Consider the following 14,677-nt stretch of genomic DNA (forward strand, 5'->3'; position numbering starts at 1 on the left):
AGATGGCACAAAAGTGGCAGGAAAAGTTCTCATTTTCTACACATGATTTCACAGACCCCATTCTAGGAAGGTAATTTTCCGTTTTCCTTAGTTGTAGCCTTAGATCCTCTAGTTCAGGCATCTCTCATTCAGGGCCAGTGTCCTTTTTAAAAAACAGTTCATTTGTTACAAACAAACCAGATGTCTTGGGATAAGGTGGGAATTTCCTTATATTTAAGCCTTATTATAATTTTATGTGGCTTTTATATAGACCTTTTAGTTAAGCCATCATTTTTTTTTTTTTTTTTTTTTTGGTGAGGAAGATCAGCCCTGAGCTAACGTCTGTTGCCAGTCCTCCTCTTTGTGCTGAGGAAGATTGGCCCTGGGCTAACATCCGTGCCCATCTTCCTCTACTTTATATGTGGGACGTCGCCACAGCATGATAGGTAAGCCATCTTTAATTGTCATGATTAAGAGGTTTGGGTCATTCTTCTTTTTGCACTGAAAGTTGGATTGAAGGTCAGCTTTTGCAGACGAAACAGTTCTAGATCTGCAGAATGAGCTAAGAATTGGCTGCATGGTTTGAAGATCCATTTCCAGTAGCTTTATCTTAATATTCTTTAAAAATGGGTAACTAGTGAAATGTTTATTTTTGACTGCACTCTCAGATATGACTATCAGATAAATAGTCATTGGGAAAGACTGTTGACTTGACACAGAGAATACATTCACTCAATTTAAATGAAATGGAATGAGATACTGTATGTGAAGCAGTAGCTGAGGGCATAGTATATAGTAAGTGTATAGTAAATACTGGCTGTAATTGAAGTGGTTGTATTATCATTATTATCTCTTCCCAGCACAGTGTCTGAACTTAACAGTACCTAGAAGTGTGCAGTGCATAGTTATTAAACAAAGAATGAATGAAATGTGTCTCCCTGCTTCTTTTCTTTTCTTTTTCTCCTCACATTACATGCTTGTCTGCTCTTATAGCTGGGGGAAAAGCTGACATAAAAATTGGCTTGCTGGAAAGTTTCTCAGCCCCATTTGTCACTTTACCCTTGGAGCCCAATTGTATGTCAACTCCATGTCCCCTCTGATGCCTGCCAGTGAGGGACAGACCACAGGTCACTTCCTTATGATCTGCTTTAGCTGCCAAGGCTCTGATCAAGCTTGGCTGATGGATGGGTGCCTGTTGTTGAAAACGTCTCCACAGGGCTAGTCAGGAAATACGCCTTTGCTCTATTTGCTGGGTGGCATCTAGTGATTGAAAATACGAAACATGGAAAACAAAGAGTTGGGTTTTGCCCTTCTTGAAAGTCCAGAGTTTTAAGGATCTATTCTGAGTTAACCTAGTTTGAGAAAGAGTTTGCATAGACTCTCATTCCTGTGCTAGGTGAGCCCTGTCAATGACTTGGTGAAGTCATGCGAGCAGTTTGTACACGGAGACCAAGATTTTCCTGTTTTTGTGTGTTTGCCAGTTCATTTCTTTCCCCTAATTTCTGTTTAACTTCGAAAGGGTGATTATTCTGAACGTTCTCTTTCCCCTTTGCAGCACTCGAAAGGAGTGAATGAAATGTGCGGCTCGGGGTGTCATTTCTGAAGGGAGGAGTCGTTCTCTTGGAGAGGAGTCCTCAATGAGCCTGGCCGAGGCCCGGGATCTGTGTGAAGTGGACTAAGGATTTAGTAGGATGTCAACTGAGACAGAACTTCAAGTAGCTGTGAAAACCAGCGCCAAGAAAGACTCCAGAAAGAAAGGTAGGGCCGAATTGGTTCCTTTCCTAGTGACTACTTATCTGTACAGGAATGGGGCTTTTTTAAATCTCTGGAATGGTATATAGTACTATCTTTGTGATTGCATATCTTTTTTAATAGTCACCAGCATTATTTGGTGTTTTTTCTACTCATAGTATAATATTTGAATGGCTCTCCATTCTCTGTGTAAAATCCAAAAATCTTTTCAAAATATACAAAGCCCTTCTTGAGATGCTTTCTGCCCATCCCTCCAGCAACCTCTCTGCCTGAGCCACCCAGTCCCGCCAGCCAGCCCTGTTTACCCTCCAGGCATTCTGTCTGTTGCAGTTCGCCTTTGCTTATCCCAGTGGTTCTCAGCCTCCAGCAGCACCAGAATCACCTGGAGGGCTTGTTAAAACAAGATTGCTGAGTCTCTTCCCCAGAGTTTTGCATTCGCCGGGTCTGGGTTGGGGCCCAGACTGCGTTTATAACAAGTTCCCGGAGGACGCTGCTGCTGTTGGTTCAGAGACCAGACTTTGAGAACCACTGGACCGTCAAGCCAGCCGGAAGTCTTTTGTTGCTCTCCACTCTTTGATACCGACTCTTACTTATTGTTCAGGTTTGACCTTAGTGGGACCCTCTGGGGGGCCTTTCCTTACTCCCCAAGTTGGGTGAATTGCTTTTGTTTTGTTTCGCTTTAGTAGCACTTTGTTAGTATCTCACTTTATTAAAAATGTCCTGTGTTTTTGTTTGTTGGCTGTAGTATACACTCCTTCAGAGCTGGACCTCTTGTTCATCCTTTAACTCCCAACACTTAGAAAGTGCCTGGAGAGGAGGCACACAGATATCTGGTAATGAAGACTCGCATGCATAGTGTGATAATAAAACGACTGTATCACTTTGCATGTTTTCTAGAGGATGTGGTCTTATGGCTTTATGACCAAACCTTTCAGTAAGTTTGTTCCCTTGTAATTAGATGTAAGCAACTTCTTACTTTGTGTGTGTGTGTGTTTTCTCCCTGTGGCTTCAGCTCTTTCCCTCCCCTGTCTTCTTAGCTGCATGGAAGAGGATTAAGAGAGCTCTCTTTCAGGTTTTGAAATCTGTCAGTATGGGCCTGCAAACTGAGATGCCCTTGGTTGCCTTGTCTGGGCAGTGATTTGTTAGAGACATCTCTGTGCCTGCCCAGTCATGCTTTGTGATGGCATTTGTCTGACACTCTATAGGAAGCAAGGGATGTAAATGTAATTACATATGCAGCTCTTGGACAGCCAAAACCCAGGAAGGACTGTAAATTTTGCTTTAGATGTTTATTTGAAACACAAATATTTTAGAATCAGTTTATTTTATTCCCTAAAACTTAATGTAAACCTTGTTTTTTTATGCATCATGGTCTAAGAATAATAAAAGGAAAGCAAGTGGGTGAGAGAACAGGTCTTAGGAGAACTGCTACATGGGAAAAAAAAAAAGATAGCAGAGCCCGGTATGTGCTAGAATTCAAATGCTTTTTCAGTGGAAACTGACAAGTTATATTTTTGCTTCAAATTTAACCTTTGCACTAAACTTGTGCTCTTGAATGCTTAATGCATTAAAAATTGTATCTTAGTGCATATCTTTTCATTCTTAATTTTAACATGCAAAACCAGAAGCATTCTAAAGAGAGAATTCAAGTTTTCAGAACATTGGCTTTGCTGAAGATTTGGAATGGGAGCCTGAAGGTGACCTTTTTGGACCCTCCTCATCTTTATGTCCTGAGAAGCTCTAAAATCAGCACAGTACACACGCAAGGAGTATCCTCTAATGAGTGGCTAACACCATGGAGTTTGGGCAGGCAAACCTGCGTTCAAATTCTGGCTATACCACTTCCTAACTATGTGACCTTAGCACATCACTTAACCTCTCTGAGCCTGTTTCCTTTCCTATAAAATGAGGATATAATATTATAAACCTCAAATGCGTACTATGAAGATTAATTGAAATAAGGCAAATAAAACACATAGTGTAGGGGTTGGCCCCGTGGCCTAACGGTCAAGTTCGGCAAGCTCTGCTTCAGCTGCTTGGGTTTGGATCCTGGGTGCAGACCTATGTACCGCTCATCAAGCCATGCTGTGGTGGCGTCCCACGTACAAAATAGAGGAAGATTGGCACGGATGTTAGCTCAGGGACAATCTTCCTCAAGCAAAAGGAGAAAGATTGGCAACAGATGTTAGCTCAGGGCCAATCTTCCTCACAAAAAAAAACACAACCAAAAAAAAGGAAGATTGGTGCCAGATGTTAGGGCAAGTCTTCCTCAGCAAAACAAACAAAACAAAACAAAACAGAAACCACTTAGTGTAGTGCTTGGCATGTACTAAAAGCTCAATAAAGTTTAGCTGTGTTCTTCCTCCTCTTTTTCTTCTTTCCCCTCTCCACTCCTCCTCTCCTTACCTCTTGTCATCCCTTTCCTTCCCTGTCATCTTCTCCATTTTTCCTCCTCTCCTTTTTTTTCTCTATTTCTCTTTTCCCATTTCCACTCTTCCTCCTCCTCTTCCTTTTCTTCATCATCATCATCACACTGTTTTCTCTTACCCCACTCTCAAGCCAAGGGGATCTGAAAAAAGTGTAGAGCTGATTTGTGGCAGAGTAAGATTTTATGATTGTAATTATGCAACAATGATAAACAGTCTTTATTCTCAGTATACCTGCCTGGACCAAGGCACCATGAAAGCACACTCGTATGTTAAAAAGAGAGAGAGAATCCTGGTGACAAGATTAATTTATTTTTTGTTCTTCAGTTTTGACTATGGGATAGTAAGTATTCCATTAAACAAATGTTTAACAATATTAAACAACATTTGTTGCTAATTGGGCCAAAATAAGTTGAACTTTTAAAGGAAATAAATAGTTTATATAGTGATCTTAAATCTTGAATATAATAGTATTGCTAAACTCTTACTAATGTTTTCTCCAACTTCTCTTTGATTTTCTATGGAGGCAACATATAACCTTATAAGTAAGTTTCTGTCTTTCTTTCCAGTCCTTAAGAACTTATTCTTTTTCTTGTTTTATTGCATTGGCTGGGTCTGTCAGTACAATATTTAGTGATAGTAGGTATCCTTAATTTGTTCTTAAATTAATGGAAATGCTTCTAAATTACCTGTGTGATATTTAGGTTTTTACTAAAGTTTCTTTATTAGTTCCCTTTCATTTATCATTTTCTAGGAAGTATTTTTTTTAAATCCAGAATTTGCACATCAGATTTTATCATATGCTTTTTAAAATATTTATTTCAATGATTATACATATTTTTCCTCTTTTAATTTATATTGTGGTGGATTTCTCTGATAAATTTTCTAATCTTCATTTCTGAAGTAAATCCTACTTGTTCATGATGTATTGTTACTTCCTTCTTGGCTGACTTTTCAAGATAATATGTGCCAGAGATCATGCTATTCATACAGTTTTACATCCTGCTTTGTTATTTGACTTTATATCATAAGTACATTTCTCATATTATTACATGATATTACAGAATAGAATTTTCCACCTTTGGCAAGATTTAGATGGTTCCTGCGACAGATATTTTATTTCCTAAAAAAAGAATACCTGACAACGTGGGTCATCTATCGTGAGAAAGAGTGGCATAAAGAAAGTTAAGATGCTTTTTAGAATTTCTCACAAACCTGTCACCTGGCTCTTTAACCCAGGCTGTTGAAAGCAAGTCAGACAGTTTCAAATACAAGCCATACAGGGGCATATTTTACCACAAAATGAGTTTCTAGACAGGCCATCTATGAGACATAACTAGAGTATTCACAATTCCAATAAGGAAGGGATGAAAGCAGTGAGAAATAAAGTTGTTTTCTTCATTCCGTTTTATTGGATTGTGTCACCACGCATACAGCTTGTCAAACGGTGCCTGTTCCAGGAGTGGAATTTAATGGAGGACAGGAGGAAGAGAATGCGTATTTTCAGGTCCGTTACCTGTCATCAAAGGGGGAAAATCAGTTGACACAATTCTTGTTACTTATAATCCCCACATTAGGAGCCAGGAGAAGACTGTGGTGGAGGAGCCAGTCCCAGGATGAGTAGACGCAGACATTTCTGGGGGCAGCGCCTGGAGTTTTTCAGCAAGCGCCATCTGGCAGCTTAGTGTAGTGGAAAGAGCACTAACCCTGGAGCCAGACAGACCTGGTTTTGAATTCTAACTCTTCTCCTTATCTGCTGTGTAACCAGAGATGGGTTATGTGGCCTCTTTGAGCCTTGTCTATAAGGGTGTGTGTGTGTGTGTGTTTGTGAGTGAGTGAGTCATCAGAAGTGTGAGAGAGACATCATGGCTAAAGGGTCGGCTTGCGATCTGCAACATGGCAGCACGTCGGTCAATATTAGCTTCTCTGTCCTCTTCCTTCTGAGATCACAGTTCAGCCTTGTCTCCTGATTTTCTAGGAACACCTGGAAATAAACTTATTCACTTTCCTCATATTTATATTAGAGCTATACCCAAGGATCACGAGTTAACAAAACAATAACAACAAAATGGCTACCTTATTTCCTCCCGGAGAGATTTGGCTCTTAGAATCAAGGCCTTGATGGGATCCAGAAGAAGTTGGTAGTCATATGACAGATGCCTTGGCTTTGGAATCACGTCACACCGAGTTTGAACCTTGCCTGTGTGCCTCCAGTAGCTGTGTGAACTTTTGGGAGGTTTCTTAGAAAATTCTGATTAGCTTTAGCTAAAGGATGGTTTCAGTAATGCCATACTCAGGGTCCTGATTCCTCTACTGGTCAGTTAGCCCTGGAAAATAACCTGTTTAACACTGGCTTACCACTCAGGAGCTGATAAACTGCTATCGTATTCATTATCCCATTGGATCCTTAGGACCCTGGGAGATTAATTAGGAGTAAATCTTGTTATCAGGCCTGTAGTGCAGAGAGAGCTGCTGTTTCACCACTTCTCTCTGCTGCTCTTGTGCTGCAGGGAGGCAGCTGGAGTCAGGCAAGACACTGGGTGTGGGTTCACACCTCAGGTCTGCCGCTCTCTGGGTGTTTTGCTTCAGGCAAGTCCCTTCTACTTTTTGAGCTTCAGTTTCCTCAGGCACCAAATGGATGTAGAAATTATATTTGCTCAGCAAAATTTGAAATGTAGAAGCAGCATTAATTAATTAGTTCTTTTTTAAATTATTTAATTGAGGTCATATTGGCTTATAACATTGAATCAATTTCAGGTGTACGTTGTTATATATCAGTTTCTGTATAGACTGCATTGTGCTGACCACCAATAGTCTAGTTTTTATCTGTCACCGTACATATGTGCCCCTTTACTCCTTTCACCCTTCGCTACCCCCTTTCCCTCTGGTAACCACTAATCTGTATGATCTAGCTATCCTACTACTGGGTATTTATCCAAAGAACATGAAATCAGCAACTCAAAGAGATTTATGCACCCCTATCTTCATTGCAGATTTAATTAGTTCTTTCGTTCACAAACATTTCTCCAGCCCCAGCCACAAGCCTAGCTGGGTGATTGGTGTTCTGGGGGAGAGACAAACACCTGGAAGGAGATTCTGACACCAGTCTGTTTGTGTAGTTGAAGAACTTCTACCTGAGGGGGGCCCTTCTGATTTTTTTCGGGGGTAGGTCTGATCCTTCCCTGAAAAAATATATTTTTCTCTGCTTTGCTAGTTTTATTCGTTTTCAATCTATCACTATTCATAAAATTTATGTTTTACTTTTACTCCAAATTTATATGTATTAATTAAAATATCACATATTTATTATAATAAAGAAAATTTTTATTAAAAGTCTTTTCACCACTTTCCTGATCAAAAGCCAGTGCATTTTTATCTTAATAAACACAAGTAACACGCTACTCTGAAAGTCTATATACATTGAAACATGAATAGGTTCTCTAGAAGTTGAAATACATAAAAAGTTGAAGGAATTAGTGTTTGGGGGCTGATGGGAGCCACTTTCTCACAGATGAGAGCTCAAGAGGAGGAGGACCTGCCGAAGGTCCCTCCGTTAGTCAGCGCAGAGCCAAGGGTGGAACCCAGGAATGACTTTCTGGCTGGTGTGGCTGCAGCTCAGTAGGTTCCAAACAACTTACCTTCTTAGGATTAACCTGTTGGTGTGTTTGCTCCCTCTTCTTTACACTGCAGGCTCCTGGAAGAATTAAATAAACTTAAGTTTGAGTCAAGGCTTAGCACATTTTCTACTTGTATATCTCAGGCTAGCTACTTAATCTTTCTAAGCCTCAGCTCTTCATCTGTAAAATGGAGATAATAGTACCCATCTCAAAGTGTTGCAATGACGATTACAAGAGTCAAAAACACAAAACACCTAACAGAATTCTCTGTACATAGACTCAAGATAAGGAAACTTTCCCTTTCCTTCTGACCCCCAACTTTCCTACCAGCCCTGTGAGGCAGCCTTTCTCTTAGTGCTGTAGGATATAAGGAGAGGTAGAAGGTACCCTTTTCTCCAGAGGTACATTGGCCAATCAGCCAGTGAAAAACAGGGACTGGTCCATCTTCAAATGGATGCTTGTTCCGAGAATAACTGGGAAGGTGAACAGGAAATACAAAGGAAAATGGACCATGTTGTCAATTACAAACGTTTATTAATAGCCGTCACTTATTGTGTGCTTCCTGCATGCTTGCCATTTTAGATAAATAGTTCCTAATGAGCCCAAATCTTACATCAACCCACTGAACACATAAGAAAATAATGTTCAGAGAGATCAAGAGACTTGTCCCTCCAGTCACATGGTTTGTCAGCATGAGCTGGAAAGCACAAGGTCTGCCCAACATTCAAGTCTGTGCCATTTTCCATGAATGCATTCTATGGGTTTGCTCTGTGACTTGATGCTGGAGGTTGGGGAATGTGAAAAAATTACAGAGCTACACTCTCTTTTGGGGGGAGGGAGCATGGAAACAGATTAGCCACATCATGTACATTTATGACACCAATCTATCTTGGCAGAGTTTTAGATCTCTCTACTGAGTTGGTGATTTGCAGGCTTTGGAAATTCAAAATCAAGAATTTAATTACTAGATGGCATAAATTTCTCTGAGGTTGACCCATAAAGCTCTCGGGCTGAAGGGTTTGGAAGGGAGGGGGGGAATACTGTTTTGGGTCAAGAAGTCCAGTTCTTTATGGTAAGACCGACTGTCAGATGGTATGATGTCTGGTGGGGAGAGACTTGTAGGAGCACATGGTCTTGAATTTATTACAGGACACCTCACTCATTGTGGTCGTTGCCTGAAGACAAACTGTTCCAGCTTTCATTGGTGCCTTTGTTCAGGGCCTCATTCTAACTGGTTCCCTTACTAGAAGTCAGGCTTTCTTCAAACCTTCCTTCCCACCCCCTTTCCTCCTGAACTTATTTTATAACCCCGGCAGCGTACCACAGAGGAAACACACCAAGCGAGCCCTCTGCGAGCTGGTCCGTGTCTCCTTGTCTGTCACTTTGCCTCCTCTTACCCTGAGCCACATGGAGCTTCGGGTCCCAGGACCCACCTCTGTGACTTTGGTGCATCCTGCTCCCTCTACTTGAGTTATCTTTTTCACCCTCTTCACTTGGCCAACTCCTGGTCATCCTTCAAAACTCTGCAGCCGTTTGGTTGGGGTGTCATCCTTGACATCTTAAGCTTCCTAATGCCCTCAATTAATTAATCCCTGATATCAGCCCCTGTGACCTCCTAAATGTCTCTCAAAGCCATTTATTCTCTCTTTCCTTGCTGCCCCTCTCCTGAAGATAGTTCAGGCTGTCCTCATCTGTCATCTGGACCATCCTAGCACCCTCCTAAGTGGTCTTCAAGTTTTCAGTGTTATCCATCTCCAAGCTATTCTCGACACTGCTCGCTAGTGTGAAGATCTGATCAGGTCCCATCTCTGCTTCAGACTCTCTAGCGAGTGACTCCTACTGCCCTCAGGATAAAGTCCACACTGCTTATCGTGGCTTCAAAGAGGCGCTGTCTGCTCTGACCCCTCCTTATCTTTCCAGTTACATCCCTGGCCACTCTCCATAATGATATTCCACTCTGTGGCTCAACTGAATTAATTTCAGTTCCCTGATCTTACCATGTTATTTTTAACATTTGGCGTTTTGCAAATGCTTTTTCTTCTCCCAGGAATATGTTTTTCTTTATTCTTTTCAAAGCTTGCTTCACTTATCCTTTAGTTTCAAGTTATATGTTACTTTCCTCACAAATGCTTTGGTGACCCATTGCAACCCACCCACGTGACCCCCAGTTGTGAGTCATGACCGTCCTGTGTGCTCTCAAAGCACCTCATCTTGCCATCATAATGCAATATTTTAATTATCTTTTTGTTCCTCTTTATCATTCTCTAGGCAGGGAGTTCTGTACAAGCAAGGACTCTGTCTGGCTTGTTAACCACTTCACTTCTACCACTGAGCATAATGTTGAAAGATGTAGGTATGCAGCAAAATTTGTTGAATGAATAAGTGAATGAATGGACTTATGACTAAGAAAGCCTCACCTGACTGGATTTGTGAGGCATCCCCTTGCACGCTGTACTTCAGATGATTCAAATCATCACATTTTTCCTGTAATTTTTTGCTCATTTCTCTGTCCTTTCTATTAGCTCTGAGCTCCTAGCAGAGCATTTGGAATTTGGTAGGTACTCAGTACATGTTTGTTGAATTAATTATTATAAAGTGTGGGGGAGAATGATTTACAAGGAGAAAGAAAATTAAAAACACAAACATCTCCCTTAAATGCTGGCTCTTGAGATTCTTATTGTGTGGCGTTGAAAATTCCTACCATTCCGTGAACTACTTCTCCTTTTGTGATGTGTGTCCAATCTTGTCTGGGGCTGTAATCTAGCGTGATGTGGGCCATATTGGTGGTAAGAGCTATGAGATTTGCCGTATTAGTTCATCCCACTGCTTCATTAAGCTCAGTGTGCTGCCTCTGGCAGTGGCTGGGCCTGAATTTTGATGTTTGGAAGAACAAAGCCCTTCACATTAGCCCTCCAAGTCCTGTGAGTCAGGAAAGGGTATGCTCCTTCCTGGGTTGGAGAGTCTTCATCTTAGCAGATAATCAGTAAATGGCCCAGAGCCTGGGGTTTGCTTATCTGTGTGGCTTTGCTGAGCAGAGATGTTCTTAGGTGTGCTGGGATTTCAGCAACCCGCTCCGATTGCAACACAGCTTCTAGGATGGGCAGAGTACACGTGTTGCAAGACTGAGCGTTTCTGCCTAGTCCGTCAAGAGGGCACAGGCAGATCAAAGGCAGAGGAGAGGGAGGAGTGGAGGTGAAAGGGGAATTAATTCCTGTTGTTCATGTTGTCTCAGTTAATCTTTCAAACAACCTTTAGATGAGTATTCCTATTTTACATGGGAGGCAACTGAGGCTCAGGGAGGTGAACAGCTTGCCCGAGACCACATAACTTATAAGTAAAGGGACTCATTTTGCACCTAGATCTCAGACCCCAGAGCCTGTCCGCATGCTTAATGCTGGACTAAGCTGCTCCCTACTGAGTGGTGTGTCCTGTTACCAAATACCAAATAATACTTACACTGAAAGACATCTTCCTGCACATTCCTAGTGCACTGTTAGATTGAGAAGACCTCAGCAAGAGAAAGGGGATGGTAGAATACGTGGTGGAGGTAGAAAGGCAGAGGAAGCCCTAGCTCCTCACCCCACTGGTCTGAGGTGTGTGACAGGTTGCCGCGCAGAAGGGTTCCGTGTGATTGAGAAAGAAATACTTTCCTTTCTAAGGAGGATGCCCGTTATTCTATAGTTTCCAGGTATAAAAAGATAAAGACTAGGTGAACTTGAAGGATTTTGACTGTGGCTAAATTGAAATGCGTTTCCAGATCTTAATTGGAACAAGCACTCCAATTTTGCAAATGCCCCTAATCTAGGAATGTTGTCGTCAGCCCACTTCACCTCCCAATGGCCATCCCCGCATCAGAAATAATAATGAGGATGCTGGTGATGAAGGTAGCTGCTATCTCTCAGCAATTATAAAATATCAGGCAACGTATTCAAACCTTTACATGTGTTTTCTCAGAACAACCCTTTGAGATAGCTCCTTTTTTAAAATCTCGAGTTTACAGATGAGGTAATGGAAATTGGAGAGCTGACACAAAGTCAGTGCTGTAACCCCAGAATCTGTGCTTTGAACATAGGTTCTGTCTTACCCATCCATTCAGCAAATGTGTACATGCCTTCTGTGCACCTGGCACATTCTGAACACGTCAGCATGCTTGGCCTTCCCTGAACATGCATGAGTTTCCTTCAGCTTTCCTCTCAACCTGGAAAAGGAAAAACCCATCTCTTATCTGACCGTCAAGGCCCACCTGATCCTCTGAAACCCAGCCCAGATGGCATGTCCATGAAGTTCATTCTTAGTGTTCCTGTCGTCCCGTGGAATAAAGCCTTCCTTCCTCTGTGATTCTCAGCATGTATTTTTTTAAATTTTTAATCCAGATAAAGCTCTTATTTCATTCTTCCATCCATTAGAATTTCACTTATATATCTCTCTTCCTTGCTAGGTTATGTCTTAAATAGAGACTTGATGGCAGGGATTGTGTCTTGTGCGTCATTATATCCTCTCAAAGCTGGGAGGAGGAGAATTTATTAAAGAGTTTCCAGTAGGAAAGATGGGAAATGACGTTAATTACATGGCCACTAAATACAGGCAGAGAATACAATGACTTAAAATTTTCAGAAGAGATTCATGGGGTTGGTAATATTCCCATTTTGCAGATGAGGAAATGTACTTATATAAGTTGAAAATGTGTTCAAGAGCACTCATCATGTAAATTGAAAAACAAGAATTTTAAACTCAGGTCTAAATGATCCAAAGCATGGGATCTTTCCACTACACCACGCTGTTTTCTAGCAGTGGTTATCGAATAAAACCTCAGTGACAGCTCAGTTCCTAGGGGTCTGGTGCCTGCTGTAAAGTGGTAGCAATATATGCAATTTACTTTGATAAAGAATTTATATATCGTCATTGTAGATTCACTTGCCTCAGATTGGGGAGTGTCGTCACTTGAGTCTTTCAGCCTCCTTTGGCTGGCACTACTGCTCTAGGGAGAACTTGTATTCCAGTTGTTAAACCAGAGGCAAGAAAAGCCATGCAGGAACTCACATTGGAAGAAGCCCAGCGGATGATGAATAGCAGACCTGAATCTTATCGTGTATTTCAGGATGATGTACGGGACCGTTGGAAACTGCCTTTGACAAATGTGCATGGGAAGGGGAATTATCTCCAACAATGAAAAATGTTCTTATTATGTGATCCTAAAAAGGATCAGGACCCCTATCACTGGGAAAATGATCATCCCCGTATCCCTTATTAACAGCGATATGGAAGCGTGTGCTAAAGACTTTGGATGTCATACTGAAGCTGTGATGGATAGCCATGAGTGCTGGATGGAGTCAGGTTGGACTTAGGAAAGGTAGCCTAATGCTTGCTAGCAGGTGGGAAATGTGCAACTCTCTAAGGTTCTTTTAGCCTTTGCTTCATGAGGCTCTGCAAAACTTGTTCCTGCTATCTTAGCCAAGTACCCACTGGCTTTTGGTCAGGCTGAGGCTGTGATTAAATGGTAGAAGGTATGAGATATAAGTTTATAGGAAATAAAATCATTTCCATAGGGGAGAGAAGACTAGTGTATGAGGTATTTTAAATATTTGTTCTCATTTTATTTTCACGTTTCACATACTTATGTGGAAACCTAGAATCATAGAGATTCAGTAGCCTGACCAAGGCTAGACACTAGCAGAGTGAAGATTTGAACCTGAACAGGCTCAGGTTTTTAAAGTCTTTGTGCTTTGTCGACTACAGTAGCTTTTAGTAAACAACCTCTTGGTTGGGCTTCAAAATAGTAGAAATAGAAACAACTGAATGCGTGTGTGAAGGGGCCTGCTGCAGCTTTTAGTGCACGGTAGATGTTCAAGGAATGCCAGTCAAATTAAGAATTGTCAACACAAATTAATTTTGTTAAGGGCTGTGTAATGATTACAGAGTTCTTTGAGTTCCTTCCTTTCTTCTCTCCTTCCCTCTTTCCTTCATTCCCTTTTTGAACATTTTCTAAAACCAGGCAGAGTGCTGGCCACCGAAGAAGATTGTGGACGAGTCCTGAGCTTAAAGAACTTAAGATCTGATACAAAAGACAGACAGCTAAGAAGCAGTTATAGTTCATTGCAGAAAGTTGAAATCCCATAGCAGAGAGAACTAGCTATCCAAGGGCTTCCCAGAGGTTGTGAGATTTAAGTCAAGATTCTTGGAGTTCAGATTTATGTTTTTAGTTCAATGGATCCTTTGTGAAACATCTTCTATTATTATAGACGTTATCTACTATTAGATTTAAATCTCTGGTTGTAAAAAGTAAATCCTACTCTGTCCTCCAGTGAGAAGAAGACCAGCAGATTGGAAATCTTGCTGAGCAGCATTCTTCTAAAGTAAAAGCTCCTTCAAGTTATACACATATTCTATCCATTTCCCGTGATGCGTAGGACCAGGTACATAGTATATGCTCATTAAGCATTTGTTGAACAATAGAATGGCCTATGTTAGACAGGTAATTCTTTGGCCTTTGGCCTACATTTTCCTAGAATCAGTAATTTATATTCCATTAGTTTTACTTTGATGTTTTAAAATAATGATTACTGTGGCTTCTCCTCCTGCTCTCAAAGTTATAGACTGCAAATGATTTTGTGTAATTTGCCGATGCTGGTCGATTTTAATGGCTGCTTTGAGCACTGTGGAGAGGATTCTCAAGTCATATCCTGGCTTTGAGTGAGAACAGTTAACACACAGGTATCTTTTCTTTCAATCTTTTTTTTCCCCTGCACATAAATTTTTGCGCACAAGCATGCAAACACATGCCTTCTAGTTTGATCCTGCTGTGTATTTAATTCTTCATTACTTTTCCACTAAACCTTCCAATGTAAGCTATTCCCATGTCATTATAATCTTTTTGCAATTATCATTTAAAAAATGCGAAGTGAT

General features: G+C 41.1%; 1 protein-coding gene across 1 annotated transcript in view; it reads left to right on the forward strand.

The window, feature by feature from the left end:
* Window positions 1-312: 312 nt before the first annotated feature.
* The window catches only part of DAB1 (DAB adaptor protein 1), a 282,123-nt gene continuing 267,758 nt past the window's right edge, over window positions 313-14,677 (forward strand). Inside the window, exons 1-2 of the mRNA XM_014793827.2 lie at window positions 313-425; window positions 1,535-1,737. Of these exons, the coding sequence (XP_014649313.1) occupies window positions 1,671-1,737 (67 nt within the window). The 5' untranslated portion in view covers window positions 313-425; window positions 1,535-1,670. The remainder of the gene's footprint in view (window positions 426-1,534; window positions 1,738-14,677) is intronic.

The sequence above is a fragment of the Ceratotherium simum genome, chromosome 22 (genome assembly GCF_057802395.1).
Source record: "Ceratotherium simum simum isolate JZ-2026a chromosome 22, ASM5780239v1, whole genome shotgun sequence".
Classification (NCBI taxonomy): domain Eukaryota; kingdom Metazoa; phylum Chordata; class Mammalia; order Perissodactyla; family Rhinocerotidae; genus Ceratotherium; species Ceratotherium simum.